A 22,830-nucleotide genomic window follows, 5' to 3' on the forward strand; every position below is an offset into this window, starting at 1 on the left:
CTTACTTTGATCCAAACCTGACTCTCCCTGAATGTAACAGACCATGTTAGCCACCACCTCTCTTTATTGTAGCCATCTTCAGACCCTTGGATTATTACACCTCATTCCTTGAAGAGACGGGCACTTAGATCACTGTCACTTTCCCCAGTACTATTCCTGTGTATTTCTTATTTTGCATATACATAGTGGATTCTTCTCATATTCTGATCTCTCACCTCTTCAACATTATCTCTTTTCCTTGCCATCCTCCAACTGTCCCAACTCCCGGCTCTCACAGTGACACCATCCTTAATCTTAATGTCAAGCACTCTACTCTCCACACACCACCTCCTACCTTTCCAGTCTACTCTGTTATCTTAATCCAGTGTCTCACCTATGATTTCCTTATCCCATGACCTTTTCTCTGTCCCTTACTCTTCTTATGACCTCTCTTCCTCCTTTATCTACCTTAGTATCTGGGTTCATTATTGCCTTTTCTCTGTTATGTACACCTTCAGATTCATCTCCCCCCACCCCATCTCTCCGTACTATTTACCTGGAAAAACCACAACCCTGATAAAAATCTGATTTTCCACTTTCTATCTGTCAGCACCCAGCTAAACATGATTGGAGAAACATAGCATCATGCCTTATTTCCAGTCCATGATCGCTGACCTCAAGAAGACCAGTGTACAGCTCAGCCATCCCTCTCCATTTGCTTGCACTACTTCTCCTTCTCCTCTCCTGTAACTATGGGTGAACTATCTCTACTCCATCTAAGGCCACATCCCACATTGTGGATCAAATCCTGTCCTGTGGCTTTTCCCCCTTCCTACCTAAATTACTGTTCTCCTCTGTCCTAGAGCATTCGCATCAGTATACAGACATTCCACTATGTTCACTCTTTCTTGACACCACCTCTCTCCCCAGCTGAGGCTCCCAATTCTCAGCTGCCCTCTACAACAAAATTCATCAAAAGAATTGTCAAGGCTCATTGTGTCTACTTCTTTCTTTTGCTCTTAAAGGCAAACAAGTTTCTAGTTCACCAGTCTTCCAAAATAGCTCTTACCATGGTCAAGACTGCCCTTGCCACTTCCAATGGCCAGTTCTTGGTCCCAATAGTAGCTTTTGATCCACTGATTGCACGTGTGGATGGGCTCAAGTGACTTGAAGTTTAGTGTCCTCTGTGTCCCCATCTTATTGAGAAGCCATTACTCTTTGTGTGCTAAGAGAGATCATCTATGGAGGACCTTGGTTCTGATGTCAGTTCCGCTACTAGTTAGTAATTTAATTTCTACAAGCTGTAGTTCCTCTGATAATGGAAATCATATCACACCCGACTCATAAGGTTGTGTGATTAGAGTGCATAATAAACTAATGCACTTGGAGCCCCCAGAAGAGACATAGTCACGTTTTGAAAATCAGGTAATATATTAGTTACCATTGGATGGCAAGCTCCTTTACAGCTGAGAAGAATGGGCTCTTTACTTTCTTTCAACAACTTTGAGTGGTCAGAGGATGCTTCAAATTAAGGGCAAGGTCACATTGCCCTGACTTCAGCTGTATTCTCAGAGTTGGCTTGTAGGTTGGTTAGATGGCAGTGGGAGAAGGTTTTCCCCGGGGGAAGAGCAAAATAAATGTGCTACTTGGCAGAAAGGTTCTAAAGCCTGTCAAACTCTTCTACCTCACAATAGCATGTCCTTCAATTTGCTCCTACAGATCGATGCCTAATAAACCAAGAGATTTCCTTACAACACTTCAGTTATTTGAATTTCCTAATCACTCGAAGGTTAATGAGAAAATATGTTTCTTGTTTTGATCTTTGCCTTTGAAAAATATTAAATATATGATTTCAATTTCCTATCTTAAAATTGAGCAGAGCAGGCAATGCTATTCCCTGTTATTCAAACATTTATGGGGGATTGACCATGCTTCCAGGACTGCGCTAAGTACTGAGGAGGCAAAGGGGATGGGAACAGGCTCCTGCCCTCCCTTCGCTTCCCATCTAATACAGGATTCACAGGATCTTATAGAACCTCAGGCTGTGTCCAAAGTGCCTACGTATGCTTGACTTCTATAGGCCCCTTATAAAGAAATGGTTATGCTGGACGGTCTCTGATCTATAAAGGACAGTGCACAAGCTTATAGGTTGGAAGCTCAGCTCTGTCGATTTCAGAAGGCACTCTCAGGGATGTTACTAAATCTCTGAGAACCTTGGTGTCCTGACTTATTTCACTGGACAGTCAGAAGCAAACCGGTAAAGTCTGAGACAGAGCACACACTGTGTGTGCTTGCTAAATGTGCCTTCCTGTCCAACATAGAGGGCCCAACCATGCCGAGTCCTCTCTTCAGACTGTTCTAGAAGGAGAGCGATCCTCATTCACCATGGTACCTGCAGACAGGATCCACAAGTTCCTCCTCCTGTTTCTAGGGCAGCACTTATTAGAGAGAGGACATATGGGAGGAAGTGGCAAGGAGGAAATATTTCTGGGGCTCAGGTTCTCCATAGAAACAGATTACAGAAGGGGCTAAGATCTAATGTCCACTTTTAGTATTGTTTGCTACATCATGAGTTGAATAGGTTTTGGAAGCTAGCCTGGGAACCCAACCCCTAGCTTTAATATTCATATGAATATATATATATATATATATATATATATATATATGTCAATTAATTGTTATTATTTAGACAAATAATATATGTTCTAGGTAAAGGAAAAATTACTTACTACAGATAAGTATAAACTAAAAAATGAATTCCACTTTCCCATCCTATTCTGGTCTCCATCCCCAGACTGACACACCATCCACAACCTCTTGTGTGTCCTGGGAGAGAATTTTTTAGGCATATCCACATGTATAAATGAATTGTTTAACCAAGTCACATATCATACTACAGATTCCAAATTCAAGGCAATAAATTTCTAAGTGAAGTTTTGGTCCAACTCCAATCATAAGCTGGGGTGTGACTATTTTCTGTTTAGGAGGGCAAGAGAGTGCACAAAAAAAAAAAAAAAAAAAAAAAAAAAAAAAAAAAAAAAAAAAAAAACAGAGAAAAAAGGTCCTATCCATCAGCAGAAAAGAGCAAAGTTGTGAACAAAATGTAGACATTGGAAGGATCATGGTTCGGGTATCTGGAAAGCTCCATCTGATCCTTCATTCTTTGGTGAATGAAGTATGGTCATATAGCAACATCGGCTCTAACTCTAGAATCTAAGGAATTCTTAGGTCCATCTCTCCAGCCAAGAGCACCCTGCAGATGCTTTTGGGGTGGCCAGAGTAGGGCTGTGAGTACAGTGCCCATCACTAACACCCTGCTGAGTGCAGGTGTTGCACCTGGCCAGGCTATGGCCACTGCAGTCTGAGAGTGCCATCATCCTCTAACCAACTCTGCCCACATGTTGCAGGGCCTGCCTTTGGAGGAAAGGCCACTGACTGGGCCTGTTGTTGTCTCCAGCCAGTCTGCTCTGACTCTTGGGTCCCCAGAAGCTACACCACTGCTAGGTCACTGGAGAAGAGGAATAGAGGAGAGTCTCATACAGGTACAGCTTCTTCCTCCAGGAAATGGGCAAGGGGCTAAATGCCACGTGGGGAGACTTTTTTGCAGCTAAAGTCTGTTATCCATTCCCTTTGCAAGAAAGAGCTGTGCAAATTCCATAATAACAAGTCTGAATGATAGAGGCTACTGGGATCCTTCCACAGCCTTCCCAACCCCAGCCCCTGGAAGGACACCAATTTCAAGCATGAAAGACAGAAGTGGGCTGAGTCCTCCCTCTGCTTTCCTCTCCTCCCTGACATCGCCCTTTGCTCATCTTCTCAGCAGGTAGCCTTCTGTCTCCTGGAGGCCCTCTGCTAGTTAAGGGCAGAGCAGCAAAGCCGCGTCCACCGCACCCCCTCCTTCTCCCTGGGGAGCAGGAGCAAGACTGATTTAGGAGAGAAGAATGGGCTGTAGCTGCCTGAGCACAGCACGACTCTCTTCTGTTATCCAGTCTCTTATCTGTGTCCTCTTAGCACAGGCCAACCAAGGACAAATGTATCCCCACCCATAAGGTTTCCTCAGAAAGAAATTTTCACTAAAATGGTCATGGTATTAGCTCCAGGGCTGAATCCACCCCAAGGACAATCTCCCCTCCTCCTAGGGTTTAGTGTGTGTGTGTGTGTGTGTGTGTGTGTGTGTGTAAAAGATATATATATTTTATGTGTGTATATATATATTTGTATATAAATATATATGTATTTTAAGCACAACCCAACTTCTTTATAATTCCTAATGAGACGGAGAAAGAAAACATAGTTGCTTTATTTCCCTTAAATGAAAACCCAAACCTCAGGTAACTGCGTTAAGTGTTTTATAGCTTCCAGAAGAAAGAAACGGGTTCCACGGGAAGAGCAGTTAACTATCTCGCCCCTCAGAAAAAGCTCTTATCCTTAGCAGAAACAATACAAGCCAAGAGATGAAAGGATACTGTGTCTGCCAGGATGTCAAGGACTCGTTTGGGTAAAGACATCAAATAATTTCTCCGAACAATTCGGAGGCCAACGCAGTAGGCGCTACGAACAAGGGCAAGGGGCTTCATGAGATCCATGAACAAACTGTCCATCCAGCCCTCCTGGATTCCTATTACTAAGTATGAAACAAAGATGAAGATTTAAAAGACTCCTCACTCAACATCGTGTCAAAGGAAATAAACTCTGGCTGAGCCAAGAAACTACTGGAAGGTATATATGGACATGAATCAGAATAAAGAACCATTCCAAAAATACACACAGAAAAAGGTCCCCGCAGAGGAAAATCATACACTTCCAACTCGCACTCAGTCGGATCTATTGAGTGAAACCAGACAAAATACCCTGTGTTAAGATTAAGGGTGGGAGGGAACATTTGCTGCAATTGAAGTCTGTGACCAAACCATTAAAAAAGAAATCCATTGCATGCATGTGAGTTCCTGCTGAGACGCAGAGACCTGCCCCTTCTCGAGTTTTCCACCTGAGTTTCCTGGACCGGGGCCCGAGACGAACTCTCCTTTCAGAGACTGCAAATAGTCCGCCTGGTCTGCGCGGGGCCTCTCTTCTTCCACCTTGAGATGGTTTTTCCAAAAAGCTATGGCCCAACCAGTGAACATAGCCTAGGTGCTGGAAGGAACTGTAGAAGCCAGGGCCCTCACATTGCCGCTAGTCTTCGGTGAGTCTCCCTGGTGAGTCTCCAAACCTGCCAGACCGTGAGCGCCTCGGGGCAATGTAAACTGAAATGATGTTTATGGAATTTGTTCAAATGCCAACAGAGAGGACTGTGGGTAACAGATTCCATTGTGTTAGTCTTTTTACCACACCATATGCAAGAGGAATAGGCGAAAAAGAATCAAGCCTCACAGAAAGGTGGAGATGCCAGATGGTGTTGTCCTTTGAAATCAAGATACAGGGTGGCTCCGTCGGTTAGGCGACTGACTCCTGGTTTCGGCTCAGGTCATGATCTCAGGGTTATGAGATCTAGCCCCACGTCGGGCTCCACAGGGCGTCTGCTCTCAGATTCTCTCCCTCTGGCTCACCCACCACTGTCTCTCTCTCTCTTTCTCAAATAAATAAATCATTAAAGAAAGAAAAGAAACCAACAATCAAGGAAGTAAAATGGACACAGTATAGCCTGGCAACAGAAAGACCTGAGTTCAAAAGTGAGCTGGGCGGGAGTTTGCTGTATGAGCTTGCCTCCCCAAGGCTCAGTTTCCTCATCTGCAAAATGGGGATAGGCAATAACACCTTGATGAGATTTTAGTGAGAATTTACGTGAAATCAAATAATGTTGGCAGCAGCGCCAGGCACGCCTGCCGCCCCCGAAAGAGTTCCTCCTTTCCTTCCTGACTGATGTTAACACTCTCCCTGACCTTGAGGGAGACCAGAAGGGAAATATGCTCCTTCCTGTTTCTGCACCCATGCTGGGGCAGGGTCATGGCCTTTTCACCAGGTGTGGGTTCCTGAACTTCCTGCCTCTCTTCGAGTGAGGAGCGTAAGCAGGTTGGGTCCCCTGGGAAGAAGGGAGGACAGTAGGATTCCAGAGAGCTGAGTGAGCACATCTGTAACAGGGAGAAAAGTGTTTTAGAGAACCACTAAGAAAGGATGCGGAGGGCGCCTCTCCTGCGCCAAATCCCCACACAGATGACGTGGCAGCTGGCAAATCGAAGGATCAGCTGGTGATGTCCCAGCCAGACATAGAGCTCTAGCCAAACCCTGGCCAACCCCTTCTATTGGACGTGTCCAGGACTGCAGACACAGTGTGGAAATTTGTTCCAGACCTTTACAAGGAATTTGAAAAACCACACACCCAGACCCTGGAGGGTGTTTTCAGGAGTGTAGGAAGCAAGAGTGGCAGAGGGACTTTCCTCCAGAAACTCCATTTCACCCCCAGGCATCCTGAGCTCTCCTTGCCAGCTTCCCGGGGGCTGTCCCTCTCTAATGGCAGCCCGAGATGCTCCAAGGATAACACAGAGACAGATGTCGTGTGGATCTGGCCCCGCCTCCAGGCCTATGACTCACCAGGATGACGGAGCTTCCCTGGCAGATAGCACAGTTCTCAGAGGACTCCATGAAGCCAAGAACAAAACCCCAAGGCTTGGACCCCTCCAGGACTTTCTCTGGGACTGCACTAGAAATGGAAACTCTCTTAGCCCACACTGGTCTCAGAAGTGGAGCTGCCAGTACCAGCCAGTGGTGGGAGAGCTGGCACAGGGCTCAGGGCATGGAGAAGAGATGCTCAGAAGCAGGTGGGTCAAGGCCTTGGCAGTGGATTAGCTGGAGTGGCCGTAGGAGGGTCTTGGATGATAATGCACACACTGCAACAGCACTGTTGATTTTCTGGCCCTGCTCTGAGCCAGTGCTCTTTTCTACTATGACAAAGAAATAACCAGCAATAAAAATCTATAACTGGCCCACCGGAGCCTTAAACCGAGAAGGCAGAGTAGGGAGTGTTGGAGGGTAAAGGGAGGAGCAATGGCCTGTCAGGACTCTGGGTCAGGCAGATCCAAGTTCAAATACCCACTCTGCCATTCAGCAGTGAAAGGACCTTGTGCAAGCCTCGTGTCAGCCTCTTTGTGCTGTTTCATTTATAAAACAAGAATAAGGCTGTGTGAATGAATTGAGATCATCTCTTTCTATATGAAAAAGGCTCAGCATAATGTCTGGTGCAATGTATATACCTTGACTTTTCCTTTTTATTTTCTTTCTTTCTTTCTTTTTTTTTTTTTTTTTTTTTTTTTTTGGTGATTACTCCAATTCTGAATTAGCTTTGGCCCAGAGGGCTTTCCCTTCCTTTATTTCTGAGTGCAAGTTCCCATTTTGGTCCCCTCTCTAGTCCTGTCAGGACCTGAGTCCTTTCCCTGAATCCCAGCCCAGGCTTCGGAGAACCACCCCACTACCAGCTGCCCAGAAGGATGTCCAAGTTCAGCTCATTGATTTTCTGTCACGATGCTCCACACACATACCACCGTGATACCATACTGTGTCTCAGATGCCTCCCTCATTGCATACTGATTGTCTGGACGGGGACAGATGCCTATCAGGGTACCTGTCACCCAATAGAGCTAAGTTCCTCCAGTAGCCCCAGAAGCTTATCCCTTACTTGAGAACAGAGACTCCCCATTTGGCAGGTCTGTCCCCATCCTACTAGTCAGCCATGCCCCGAAGACGGTAGATACGTGACAGGGTGAACTCATGGAGGGACACAGTGGTTTGCAGAGTTGGTCACAATAAGCAGCTTTTAGCCCCTACTTTGTCCCAGCGATCCAGATCACGATCGTGAAAGCCTCTGAAATTCTATGCTGGGGGCTTCTGTCGCCTAGGTTACGAAAGCACGGGCAGACAAAGCACACCTCCTTCCTTTCTCTCCTCTGCCTGCAGACTTTTGTGAACCAACCTGGAGCAGGGAAGGAAATGCTAGGGGTGCACTGAACATCCCGGAAAGTGATGCGCTGGGACAGAGCGACAGTTGTTCAAGGTCCAGCTGGGTTAGCACCGTCAAAGATGGCTCTCGGGGAGGGTAGAGATACCCATGGGACATGGTCCTGCTCCCAGTTCACCCGTGGAGCCCCCCAGCCACCCGCCAGTAGATATACACACATCAACCATTTGCCAGGCTGCTTGCGAAAGGGATGCAGAGGTCAATAAAGCGTGACTCGGCCTTAAGAAGCCCACAGACTGTCCGGGATAGGGACCATCACAGCCCAGTGGGGTAGGCGCTGTGACCCGGAATCTGTTAGTTCTATGGGAGTGCCAAGGTTGGGACTCGTGTTCACACCTGGGTAGGATGGGTAGGTGGGGGCAGGAAGAGACCCCAGAATAGATGACATCAACTGAAGCTTTGGGAATGGGGGAGAAGGTGCCAAGCAGAAGGCAAGCGCTAGGAACTACTCATGCAGAGGCTCCCAGTGTGTGAGTGGGGGATGCATCTAAGGTGGCAGCAGCGGTCTGTTCAGCGATGGAAGGTTTGTGTTCAGAAGCGAACAGCAGGAGACGGGTCTAGAGAGGCAGGCAGAGGTCTGATCAGGAAGGGCTGTGTGTTGAGCCAAGGAGGTTCCACTATATTCCATGGGTCATGAGGAAATACTGGTGTAAGAACCTCTAAAAAGTGGCAAGGGGGACAGGGGGACAGGGCACAGGAGAGGACAGCTGTTGGCTCTTTGCTCCAAGTTTTCTCCAAGTGCTGACCTTCCCCATGGGCAATCCCCTCTCCCCCACTGTGAGCCATAACCTTGGCTGGGGATGTACCTAGATGCAGTGCCGTGTGGGTGACCCCACTTTAGAGACGAGCACGGCAGAGTGTGTCCTAGTGATCCCCATGCCTACCTTGCTCTCAGGTGTTCCCACTGCTTGGCACATAGTAGATGCTCAGTATTGGCTGAATGAATGAACAACAATGGGAGGCATAACCTTACTAAAACCTTCACGCGAATGCGTTAACTTCAGTGGCCTTTGTCTCCCTAGCCACAGAATGGCTCCTATCACCAAAGCAGATCTCCCTTAGATTTGGGGAATGGGGAGGGGGTGGACCCTTAGAGCTGAAAGAGGCCCACAGCTCTGTAGGGGGATTATGGTTCTTACATGTGCATGAACTATGAAACTGACAACATCCCTATCACTTCATGCTGAACTGTTCATCAGTTCCAAAAGGAAGGGACAGGAGCTGACCTACTCTGTTTATCCTGGTTGTATTATCCTCAGTGCCAGTCTCTGCAGAGCTGTTGAGAGGAGAGGAGACAAGATAAGCAGGAATTTAGGGGAAACTGGGGGGCTCCATTGGGAGCGTCCCACTCGTGATTTCGACTCAGGTCATCATCTCAGGGTCCTGACTTCGTGCCTGGCGTTGGGCTCCACGCTCAGCCAGGAGTCCATTTGAGATTTTCTCTTTCCCTTTGCTCCTCCTCCCGCTCGCACATGCTCTTGCTCTCTCTAAATAAATAAATAAATCTTAAAAAAAAAAAAAAAAAGATAACCATGAATACAGTGCCTGACACGTGTTAGGTGCTCAGAGGTGTATGAATAACCTCCTACCTTCTTACTCTCATGTTAGAGCTAAGAAAATGATAAGCTCTCTGGCCACAAAGCTGGTAAGGAAGAAATGTAGGATCTGAACGCAGATCTGCCTGACTCCCAAGTCTGCTCCTCTCCCATCCACCTGGCTGCTTTTGAAAAGACAAACAGCACGGGGCACGTACTGAGCACAGCTGGGTTGACACAGTGTGTGTAGGAGTTGAGGAGTACCACGTGTATCAGGGACATCAAAAGCAGCCATACCCCCTCTGGTGTTGGCAAAGTGATGAATTCCAGCATGAGACAACCAGGTTCCTTCCTCCAGGGGCCATGTTTCACCGAGGTCCATGCTTCCAGGGGACCCTCCTGTCCGTGGAGCTCTCGGATCGAATGGAATCTCCTGAAGGAGATAATAAGCACAAAAACAGGAGATGAATTACCACTGATGCTCTCCTGGGAAGAAGAAGCTTTCTGGGAGGAAAGTCGTCATTTCCGGTTCCTTATGTTTCTTTAGCATGCAGAGATTGTTGTCAAGATTTGGGCATGGTCCGAGTGGGAGATGTTCCAAGGAGGCTGGTTGACTCCACGAATCATGGTTTCCCTCCCCCTTCAGTTAACAGATATTTGTTGATCAAACACCACATGTCAGGCTTTGAGCAAAGAACTTAGTGTGTTGAGCTCTGCATGGTTTACAGACTTCTAGAATTTTAGGATAGGATACAGTAGAATCTCAAGTTCATAAAAATAAACGGGTATATACTTCCATATATGTCTAAAGCACAGATTGGAAAATTTTGGACTAGAAACCTGGAAGGAACTCCTAAGGCATTGGAATTATGAGTGCTTTTTATTTTCTTTGGAATTTTCCGCATCTTCCACAATAAACATGCGTTACTCTTACCATCTGAAAAAGGTATACAATAAATATTATTCGAAAGAACAATACCAGGGCCAAGAAGGACCACAGAGGCTGATTTTCTATCTCCCCCTAGAACACCATGGTGTGGAGGGCTCTTGGCTTTCCTAAGAAGATCTCTTCACCGGCTGCCTCAGAGAAGTCCAGCCTGGGGAATCTCGACCTATATCTGGAAAGCTCATGGCCGATCTCTGACTTACATTTCAAAGAGATTTTTTTTTTAAAGATTTTATTTATTTGACAGACAGAGATCACAAGTAGGCAGAGAGGCAGGCAGAGAGAGAGGAGGAAGCTGTCTCCCCGCTGAGCAGAGAGTCTGATGCGGGGCTCGATCCCAGGACCGTGGGATCATGACCTGAGCCGAAGGCAGAGGCTTTAACCCACTGAGCCACCCAGGTGCCCCCATTTCAAAGAGATTTTCATAAAGCTCTGCGTGCAGCAGGTTCTCAGCTGCATAACTGAAAATGATGGATTGACTTAATCTAGGAACGCAGCAAGTGGGATCTTTACCACATCAGAAGTCCTGTCACCCTAATTAGGATAGGCACCAATGATCATTTGTTGTAATCAGACCAGCTGGCTTGATCTGGTCTCCAGAACACTGTGGGAAGTTGCCTGTAGGTTCCCACACTGCCTGACTGACTGTGGACATTGCCTTGTATGCCTTTTGGTTGTCTGCCTAGAGAAATCGGGTACTCTTAGAAATTGCAATGAAGACCCAAAAATCGCTCAGAAAACACCAGGAGTTACCTAAATTGGGTACTGGTGCTAGTAGGGATTTGATTTCCATCCAAGCACCCAAAAGTTTTAAAAGGGAATTCTAGACCAGAGGGGATATATCACAATGCCAGAGTAAAAACATTGGATTTATCAATAAATCCGGATTTCAGCCCCCTGGCTTGGGAACTACTGGGTGACTGGGCAAACCACTTACTCTCTCTGGCTTCATTTCCTCAATGTAAATGAAGGAATTAGGACCAGATGTTGGCAAAGGCTTGCTCAGCCTTCCAAGACTTGCAGCCTATAATAATATGCTTTACATACAAAGGCAACCCATCCACCCACATCCATGGGTGGAGAAAGCTGTGATATTTATCCATTAGCAAACTGAGACATCAGCTTGAACACGTGAGAGGTGGCTGATCAAGGCGAGAGATAATCTGTGATCGGGACAAGACATGCTCTCAGTGCAAGACTGAAAACATGTCTGGAATGGAAATCCAGTCCTGAGCCATGATCATGCTGACATCACCATTTAATCAAACGACCTAAGTATTCAACATCTTGTATCTTAGCATTATTTACAATAATATTACATCCTTAAAAAGCAACATTGATTTCCAGTAGACTGGTCATTCAGAACCATTTCATTACTCCTTGCAGTATCTTTGAGAAGTGAGTTGGAGATTCTTATAGCTTTCTGTGACAAAAAATAGAGCCGTACTGATGAATTAAATAGTGGTTTTCCCCATCCTTCTTGGCCCAGGGGCCTAGGCATTCCCTGGCCCCCAGGAGCCAGATTTGTAAGATGATCTCTTCTGGATTTGTGAGGCTAGATTCTGAATAAATCTGAACTACGTAGGTTCCCACTGTTTCATTAACTTCAACCTAAAAACCCTGCTGGTTTCTCTGATGCTTAAATTTCACACCTCAGCTTGGGAAAGCTACACACAAAATGTGAAATGAAATTACATCAAACACAAGCATTTCGAGGAAGACTTTGATCAACCACATCTGTTACTGGCATTCTAATATCACTGCTTCTGTCACAGGGAACCCCAGAGTTGTTCGTGAATGATTGGAGTCTGGAAAACATTTTCCGGGCCTTCTAGAAAGTGTTAAACCTCAATCTAAGACGAAACTCTCTCAAAGACTAAGTCCATGAAGAAGAAACTAAAAGACAAAATGAGGTGAGCAAATACTTTCTCTAAAGGATAAAGTGGGGTGTTGCGAGTGGGAGAGCTTGTTGAAATCCTACAGTTGTAGGATTTGAGAAGCACTTTTTCAAAGAACCATCTGTATTCCCATCTTCACAGAAGCATTATTTCCAATATCCAACATATGGAAACAGTGTGCGTTATTAACGAATAAATGAATTCATATTTTTCTAGATTATCATGTTTTCTAAGTTGTATTGTTTGTTTGGTTTTTGTTTTTGTTTTTAAAGATTTTTATTTATCTATTTGACAGAGAGAGAAATCACAAGTAGGCAGAGAGGCAGGCAGAGAGAGAGGGGGAAGCGGGCTCCCCACTGAGCAGAGAACCCAATGCAGGGCTCGGTCCCAGGACCCTGAAATCATGACCTGAGCTGAAGGCAGAGGCTTAACCCACTGAGCCACCCAGGCACCCTCTAAGATGTATTTATCTGAGAGTGCAGGAGGGAGGGACGAGAAAGAGGGAGAGAGAAACTCTAGCAGACTTCAGCGCTGAGAACAGAGACGGACACAGGCTCAATAACAGGACCCTAAGATCATGACCTGAACTGAAATGAAGAGTCAGATGCTTAACCCAGGTACCCCTGGATTAATATGTTTTGTTTACACACACACACACATACAGAGTAGATCTGGAGGGCATTATGCAAAGTGTAATAAGCCAGAAAGAGACATTCTGCATGATATCATTTATATGTGGAATCCAAAAAGAAAAAAAAAAAAGTAGAACTCCTAGAAAAAGAGAAGAGAAAAGTGGTTGCCAGAGGCAGGGAGGTGGAGAAAATAGGGAGAGGTTGGTAAAAGGGTACAGACTTCCAGCCGTAAGATGAGTAAGTTCGGGAGGTCTAATGCACAACAATAAGAACGAAAGGTAAATATGTGAGGTGATGGATAAGCTGCCTCCATAGGAAGAATCATTTTACAAGCTACACAGGAATCTCCAGTGTATACTTTAAATATCTTACAATATTATTTGTCAATTAAACATCAATAAATCTGAAAAAATACATAGAAAAATAAATAGATATATTATTTTATAAATAATAAATTTTTATAATAGATTTTATTTATAAATAAATTTAAAAATAAAGAGAAAAAATAAAGAGAAGAACTAAATCACTTGCATCGTGGTACCCTCGGGTCTACGGAACACCAGGATACTGTGATTACATAATTGATCTTTCATGAATATCGGTTGATTGAACAGATGTGTAAATGACAGTGACCGGTGTGTGCAAGGACCCTCGTCAGTTATCAGATACTATTAAGCAGGTAAAGGAGATCCCCCGCCCAATGAGTGGTGCAGGGCCCAGTGGACCTTTGGACCCTAGGAGGTTAGCGCTCTGACTCCCCGATGACATGTCCTCCTCTCTTTTCAGAGCTGCCTCTGGAACAAGACATCCCCCTAGCTGCCTGAGCCAAAACAGGACATCCTTGATAGATCACTACACCCCTCGGATCAATCACCACACTTTATCCATCCTAACTCTCAGATGTCTCAAGAAGACATTTGCTAAAAAAAAAAAAAAAAAAAAAAAAAAAAAGAAGAAGACATTTGCTGGGCGCCTGGGTGGCTCAGATGGTTAAATGTCTACCTTTGGCTCAAGTCATGATACTGGGATCCTGGGATAGAGCCCACATCTGGCTCCCTGTTCAGCGGGGAGCCTTCTCCCTTTCCCCTACCTGGTACTCCACCAGCTGGTGCTCTCTCTCTTTGTCAAATAAATAAATAAATATTATATATATATATATATATATATATATATATATATATATATAAATATATAAAAGAGTTCGTTCCTCCTGCCTCACCTTGCTGACTACAGATTGTCCTTTCCGTCTCAGAGTTGCTGTGCTCCCTGCAGACTTCCCTGTGCTTGCCTCCTTCTAGCATGTATCACATGCTGTACTGTATTTGTCTGTACTGTAATGGTCTGTTAATACAGAGAGTTGAGTCCACAGCTCATGTACCTGAGAGCAGAGACCCTACTCATCTGAATCCCCAGCAGTGGGAAGAGTGGCTGTCCCAAGGCAGGCGCTCAGTCTCTGTTGATCGAACAGATCTCCATGTCACACCTTCCTTTGGCTAGTGTTGTCTTCAACTCCACCCACCTCCTCTGCTTCTTTGGCAATTTCTCCACGTAAAAACCACACCTTCTCTGCCTCTACTTCCTGGCCCCATTCTGACCTTCTCATCCAGTCTAGCTCGCTGAGATTCTCCCACTCAGTCTCTTACTTGAGTCTGCATTCTTGCTCCTTTGCCCGGTGTGCCATCAGAGCCCCTGCCCTTCGTACACCTGCCTCCCTCCCCACGCTTGGGCTGAAACCACACTTCTGATTATCTGCAGGAGACCTGCCCACTTAATGCAACCGAATCACACCCAAGACCTCTAACCAGCATCTCTAGGGGCATGGCTGGCAGTGGGGCTGGATTTAGAAAAACAAATTCAGAAGAACCCCAGCCATACCTCTACTCTGCCTTCATTGCTATAGCACAGCTCCAGCTGCAGAGAAGGAATAAGTGACATAGAAGTGCTGTATGTGGGGAATCACACAGCACCCTGCATCTTCCAGATAGCCCAGCAACCAGGGGCTGTAAGGAGTATGAATGCCCTAGCAGCAAGCAAGTCCGCTGATGACTTACACTATCAATCAAGATATACATAATTATACTAATAAATCGAGACATAGACATACATATTAATATAGATATAAAAAATTAGTTCATTTATTCATTCGATATATATTTACTTGGTATCTCCTATGTTCTAGTCACTGTGCTAAATGCTTGGGATAGAGCAGGGTGGATAGCTTTCTTCCTTCAAAGAAATTTCGACCTTGTCAGGGTAACAAATACCTGGCCATATCATTAGAGAATAAAGTAAAAAACACAAACATAAAGATATGCACAAGGTAAACCAAGAATTAGCAAATAATAGAATCTAGAATTTGGTAGGGATCTCAGAACCTTTAGACCAACCCTTGCCTTATGCCTGGCTCCCTAGTAGCCATATACCCAGCTCGTACTTAAATACCATCTGTGGGAAGGATTGTCCTTTCTCTCCAGGTAGCCCATTATATTTGTGAATGCTTTTGTCAAGCACTTCATTTTTAAATTCTTAAAATAGTAATATTCATCAACAATCCTTAATACTGCTGAGCTGTTTTAGGACTCCTACTCTTTCTTCTGGTCTTCAAAATCTGCTTTAAAAGGAGACACTCTTCCAGGAATGTCAAGATTTTTACCCCTGTTCGGACGCTCTCCCAACTCTTGCAGATCTGGATCTTCTTCTTCAACAAGTCAGGGATCAGAAGGAGCCTTCCATCTTGGTTATGAGTAGAAGGTGTAAGTCTATCTTGTCACACCCAGAAAACAAGCCAAACAACTACACTGAAGTGCAAGAGAGAAGAGGTCCTGTGATGGGATTTTCCTTCTCAACTAGAAATTTCTAGCTGATACCTCCGCTATCTAGGATGTAGGTGTCTTAGTCAGTTTGGGTTGCTCTAACAAAGTGCCACAGATTGCGTGGCTTATAAAAGCCAGACATTTATTTCTTAGAGACCATGAGGCTGAAAACCCAAGCTTAGGGTGCCAGCACGGTCAGGTTCTGGGAGGACTCCTTTTTGGTGGCAGACTGCTGATTTCTCATTGCATCTTCACGTGGCAGAAGGGGCTAGAGAGTTCCAGCCTCATGACCCAATCACATCCCAAAGGCTGCACCTCCTAAGACCATCACATTCAGGATTAGGACTTCAACTTGCCAATTTGGAGGGACACAAATATTCAGTCTATTGTACTATGTCATCTATCAGAAAAATCAAATCACCAGCACCCTTATGGACCATGGTAGCCAAGAGGGCATTCTCCTCTTGGGCTCCAAGAGTTTGGCTCTGATCAGTTTCAATTTCTAAATTTGGAAGGTTCTTATCTTTCCATCTCCAAATAAACACATTAGGGTCTACATTTGGGCTCTTAATACTCAAGAGATGAAATTCAGCAGCATATACAAGACTCTTACACTTGGAAAAGCAAAGAATGCTCTGAAGTATCCACTGTGTAAGAAAATACCTCTTTACAAGAATAAAAGGGCACGAAGTGCTAGAGACAGAGTTTTCCTCTGTCTGAAATGGCTGATGTTTAGAGAGTGGACACGATTCTTCTGGGATTCTTATTTATTTCCAGGTATTCATACTAGCTTTGTAGAATTGGAAAGTTGGAGTACCGTAAAAACCATTATTTCAAATTGGCTCATCCAACTAGGCAGAGTATTTGTGACTGTATCATGGAATTTACTGGTGTTAATATTTTAAGTACTCCAATAAATAATTTATGCTACTACTCTCTAAGGAGCTATGGCAACAAGCATATTTTTAGGAAGCCTAATGAAGTTATAACATTATGAGGCTCTTTGCAGAACTCTTAGTGACTCAGGCTTTTCATCTCTAAAGTCAGTCCATTGAGACCAAACTCACAAGTCCCTTCTACCAGGAAACCTTCCCAGGCAAAGTTATTTCCTCCTCCTTTTGTGCTTTGCAGAACTTTTTATATTCCATTTAGACAATGCTTTTCCGTGGATGATAATACTCTCTTTACAAGATAATTGCCATGTCCAGCAAGAAATGGTTTCCTTAGGACAAAGTCATGTCTTATGCCCCTTCCATTGCTACCATCCACCCAGTAGCCCCATGCCTGGCCAGACATGGGGTCAGGCAATGCTCGTTGGGTGAATGACATTGGCATACCTACGCTGGGAGACTCCAATGAGTCTGTGCCTGCAAACCCTTCACATAACTCAGGTTTCTATCAGCAATCACAACAAAAGGTTTGTCCCCATATTCTGCCATTCAGGCAGCACAATGCCCAAGTATCTCCTGATAGAGTAGGAAAATCGAAAATAAATCTTTCATGAAAATTGGGTTCTCACATAACTTGGGTTTGTTTCTTCACTTAGTGACCCTGGACAAACCACTTCATCCCCCTGGAGCTCAGTTTCCCTAGTGTGTGAAATAGGCTTCATAGATCCCATTATTCTAGTTTTCACAAGGTTTTGTGAAACTCGTATGTCAACTCGACAGTCACCAAACAGTACGCAAACACATAGCACTGTCATCATTCAACAAATTTGCTTAGAGATATCACCTGCTAAGCACCATAGAATTCCAACTGGTAGTTGCCCAGCTTGGGAGGTGGCATCGTTTGTGGGAGGCAGTATATCTTTACAGTCTAAATTGGGGATAAGAACTAAGACTTTGGGGACAGACGTAGATCTAAATCCCAGGTCCCCCATTTCCTAACAGTGATCAGAGAGCAAGGTATACAATTTTGTTGAGCCTCATTTTCCCCAGCCCTATTAAGGAATCGCAGCACAGCTTTGTGGGGTTGTTGTAGGGATTAAATGAGATGTATTTGCAATATACCTACCATAGATCCTGGCTGGTAATACAACTCAATAAATGATGACAGTAGTTGGTTTTATTAAAATCATTATAAATTCCTGAAGCAGATACACTTCCAGAAGTGACTCAGTCCCATCTGCAAACTTCATTCCTGGGGGAAACAGGATGAATTGTGATGGGCCATTAGGAAGCAGTCATCTGTCCCCAAATCCAGGCGGCTGGCTGGAACGCACTTGCAGGAAAAAGACGCGTGTGAAAAGTGCCTGAGAGTGCATGTGTGAGACATCTGCTGTGTGCTGGACCCAGAAAGGAAGGGGGACAATGAGGCAGGAAGGAGCAAGCGAGGCAGAGACGCAGAGAAAGAGTCCATAAGGACTCGCCCAGGCAGAGCCATAAACAATGCCACCTGGATGTGGGATATTGGGAAACCATAGGACAGGATTAAGTGGTTATATTTGAGAGCAGGAATTGGGTTGCAGTCTATAAGACAGGGACAAAAAGCCAGAAAAAGACAGATTACCACAGCTCTGATGATGAACCAAACTGCCACAGCTCTGAAAACAGGGTATTAGAGGGGACCCCACCGCAAAGGTACGTCTTTCATATACAGATCTTTACATGCCTGTGCAAGGGGGAAATGTCAGAGTCACCATCTTTTTATTTTTATTTTTTTAAAAGATTTTATTTATTTATTTGACAGGGAGAGAGAGAGAGAGAGCACAAGCAGGGGAAGCAGCAGGCTTGTCAGGGAGCCTAATGCAGGCCTCTATCCCAGGACCTCAGGGTCATGACCCGAGCCAAAGGATGACACTTAACTGCCTGAGCCAAAGGACAACACTTTAACTGCCCGAGCCACCCAGCTGCCCCTTGGAGTCACCATCTAATCCAACTGTCTGTGAGAAAGAAAACATGAGCCACATGTATAATTGAAAACTTTTTTCTAATAGCCACTTTTAAAACAAAGTAATAAGACAGGTAAAATTAATTTTAATAATATTTAATCCACTATATTCAAAATAGTATTTCAAGAAGTAACCCATTGGGATGCCTGGGTGGCTCAGTCGGTTGAGTGTCTGCCTTTGGCTCAGGTAATGATCTGGGGGTCCTGGGATGGAGCCCTGCGTCAGGCTCCCTCTTCAGGGGGGATCCTGCTTCTCCTTCTCTCACCCTGCTAGAGCTCTCTCTTGCTATCTCTGTTCTTCTCTCTCAAATAAATAAATAAATAAAATCTTAAAAAACAAAACAAAACACCATGTCTTCCATATAACAAAATACTAATGACAACATTGGATTTCTTTTTTTCATACCAAGGCTTCAGACTTGGCACAAGCCACCCCTGGAGGGCTCTGCCTCCCCCTAGGGCACAGATCTAATTCCAAGGGAAAATAAATTCCATTCTCCTGAATTCCTGGGCTGTTAAGACCTTTTAAAAGCCCAAATAAGGGACGCCTGGGTGGCTCAGTTGGATAGGCGGCTGCCTTCAGCTCAGGTCATGATCCCAGCATCCTGGGATCGAGTCCCACATCGGGCTCCTTGCTAAGCAGGGAGCCTGCTTCTCCCTCTGCCTCTGCTTGCCACTCTGTCTGCCTGTGCTCACTCTCTCTGACAAATAAATAAATAAAATCTTTTAAAAAAAGAATAAAAAAATAAAAAAATAAAAGCCCAAATAAGTAGAGCTAAAAAAGACCTTTAGGGATATTCAGAGTGCAAGGGCCACAGACCCATTCCTGACCTTGCCCCTTAGCACATTGGCTTGAATTGACGCAGCTCCATCCTCCGATCCAGCCTTCATGGAGCACTCACTTAGTGCTTGGCCTATACAGGGGAATCATGATCCATGTTCTCTGCACTCTCCCACTCTAAGGGAAACTCTCACGCACTCACTTTTCCTCTCCATGCCCTCTCTGGCTCTGGTGAGCAGGGGTGGGCGGGCACACGACTCCATCAGCCATTCCATCCTTCTCTGTGGTCATCTGGTGTGAAAAAGCCCGTCCAACCAGGGACAGACCATTGCGGGCGAGCTGGGTCAGATCCTCCGTCGGGAACACAGAGGCAGAATCAGCCAAGGGACGGGGGAAAAGCATCCGAGGAAGACGCGGAGCTACGGCAATATTGGGTTTCCAGTCAATCCTTAGGCTTCTTCAATTTCCTCTTTGATCTGTTTCCCAGATTTGGCTTCCAAAAGCCATCTCATTTTAACAAAGCAATTCTCCAGATGAAAGTATTTTGAAAGTCTCCTATGGGAGGGTCTCCAAGGAACCCTGGCTCCTGGAGCTCTCTTGGAACCTTCCAGAACCAACCACACTCTGGGTTCCTAAGGCACAGCTGTTGTGGGTTTTTTGTTTTGTTTTGCTTTGTTTTTGAGTTTCCATGAGACTCTTGTATCTTTTATGGTCATAATGATTTTAAAAGAATCTCTTACGTGTCAAGAAAGCCTGAAGGAGTCTAAACCTTGCAACAAAAAGGCCTACCACAGAGATGGATGCTTTCACACACATTTAAGCAAAGCTCTTTTCCACCACTCCCCTCCACACTTGTTTGCACTTGGTCTCATGCCAACACTTAGCCTGACAGAGAAGTGATGGATTACTTTGGGTTGCATTCCCAAGTAATTATATTCTGAAAAAGACCTCTTCATGGTGGCCTTCTGGGGACACTTTGAGGCCTCATATCATCTACAGCAATGGTTCTCAACTGTGACTGAGTATCAGCACCACCTGGGGGTCCTGTTAAAATATGTTGATGCCCAGGCTCTCTCCCAGAGCTATGAAAACAGAACCTCTGGGGGCAGGTCCCTAAACATCTGTACTTTTTAAAAAACTCCCCAGGTCATTCGTATGTGGAGCTCTGATTGAGAAACACTCACACACAGAATATGCCCTTATTCAGGCTTGGGTTTCTGGCAGAGAAAATCATATACTGTTCTTATTTATGAAGGAAATGCAAATTTTTTCAAGGATGCATAAAAAGTAAGGAATGATACAAAGTGAAAAGTAAATCTCACTCATCAGTAGACTCCCCAATAGTTCCACTCCCTAGAGGTAATTATTACAGGATCTAGTGTGCCTCTCCAGGAGTTATCTGTGCCTATGCAAATACCTACTTTGTGTGTGTGTGTATATATATATCTATGTGTACACATATATATACATATGTGTGTATACATATATTTTTATGAATATGTTAATATACATGCATACTCACTTGCATGCATACACAAATACACACATGTCTTTTCTTATGGTGGCTGCCTTTTTCCTCTACTAATCTATCTTGCTTATTAACACAGAAACTATTGATAAGGAAAAATAATGACAGGATTTGAGAAGGTACCTACTTTCCGTAATACAACAAATTATAAAGCTAAAGTAACTAAAACAACATGATTTTGTTGGTGGGGTAAATTATTTATTTGCATAGATTAAGAAGTTTCAAAAGTAATCAATGAAATTGATTTGGCATATGGGAAAATCAGCATTTCGAGTCAGTGGGGAAAAGATAGACTATTCAATAGAGAGTATGGGGTTAATTGGCCATTTTTTAAGGTGGACTCCTATTTCACAGGGTGTATAAATTCAAGATCAAAATAAAATAAAAGATCTAAACAATAAAAGAAAATCCCTAAGCATATTAGGAGAAATAATTTTATCCTGGAGTGGGAAAACTTTGCTAATGTATGAAATTTAGAAGTCCTAAAATAAAGGATAGACAGATTGCACTACATAAAATAAAAACTTCTCTAGAAAGAAAGACACAACAAAGAAAAGTACAATAAAAACAAATGAAGGAAGACAATATTTACCGCATGTATAAAAAGATTAATATCCAGACTATAAAAGAGTTTCACACAGCAATAAGGAAATGACAATCAACAGAGACAGGCAAAGCTATAAACTGACGATTAACAGAGAAACAGACTTAACTATACACATATAAAAACACATTCAACCTCAGGATGCAGATTAAAACAATGCTGACTTTTTTCACTCATCACATTGTCCAAGTGTTCTAAAGCACTGGTTAATCTCAAGAGATGGTGACTTTTTGAAGAAATAGGTATGCTCCCATTTTGGTAGAAGAATAAATGGAGAGAACTTTTGAAATGGCGATTTGGCATATTCTGTAATGAAAGTTCATGTGTCCTTTGATCCAGCAGTTTCACTTCTAAGTATCTATCCTACAGAATACAGATGTAAAGAAGTGAACCCCATGATCTCTGTAATGCAGCATTCCTAGTAACGAAAGAAAAAGAGAAACACTATAACGTCTCTCAATAAAGAGTTAAATGAAATAAGGTGTAGCTACACTGTAAATCCTATGCAACCATTTAAACAAATAAGGTGACTCTGATAGTCGATATGAAAAGTCATGATGATGATGTCAACTGTAGACAGCCAGGTACAAAACCATTTGTAAAGAGGATCCAATTTGTATAAGAAGGAAACACATACACACACACTTGCACACACATGCACATTTCTAATCACATAAAGAGCTGGAAGGAATAGTAAACTTTTCATAGAGATTATTTCTAGGGAAAGAAGAAAGAACGATTTCAGGCTTGGGAGGGTATGATGAGACTTTGAAGGAGACGTTCATTTAACGTTATATATGTTTTATGTTTTTTATATTTTTTATATTATGAATTTAATATTTTTATATTATAACGATGCACGTTAATTTTGTAATTCTTTTGTAATAAAAAGAAGCAAGTCCTCTCATTTTTAACGTGTGCCCCTTCAATTGGGGGCTTATCATCCCCTCTTAAGTTTATTGGCCATCTGCATTTCTTCTCTTCTGACCAGCACGTTCATGTATTTGGTCCGTGTTTACTTTCTTTCTTATTTGATATACTATTTAAATTTTAGGAAATTTGTATTTAGGAAACAATATTCTACTATGTTACATAGGTACTGCAAATAACTTTTCTGTCTGCCATTTGAATTTTGATGTCATTTATACGGTTTTCAACTATATGTTGCACATTTTCTGTATTTAAATATACCGGTCTTTTTCTGTATAGTGTTTGGGTTGGGTACCATGCTTCAACACAAACCTGACACTTTATACAAAAAATTATCTTAAAAC

At 43.8% G+C, this 22,830-nt stretch overlaps 1 protein-coding gene across 14 annotated transcripts in view; it reads right to left on the reverse strand.

The window, feature by feature from the left end:
* Positions 1-22,830, reverse strand: part of AMOTL1 (angiomotin like 1) — a 160,180-nt gene that overhangs the window by 123,197 nt on the left and 14,153 nt on the right. For 8 of the 14 annotated variants that reach the window (XM_047747339.1, XM_047747343.1, XM_047747338.1 and 5 more), the window contains one exon: positions 9,760-9,895. In XM_047747339.1, coding sequence (XP_047603295.1) covers positions 9,760-9,895 — 136 coding nt within the window. Of the gene's footprint in view, positions 1-9,153; positions 9,204-9,680; positions 9,896-22,830 lie in introns of all 14 variants that reach the window. The other 6 variants (XM_047747341.1, XM_047747340.1, XM_047747342.1 and 3 more) reach the window with 2 other exon arrangements.

Source organism: Lutra lutra, chromosome 10 (assembly GCF_902655055.1).
Source record: "Lutra lutra chromosome 10, mLutLut1.2, whole genome shotgun sequence".
Taxonomy (NCBI): domain Eukaryota; kingdom Metazoa; phylum Chordata; class Mammalia; order Carnivora; family Mustelidae; genus Lutra; species Lutra lutra.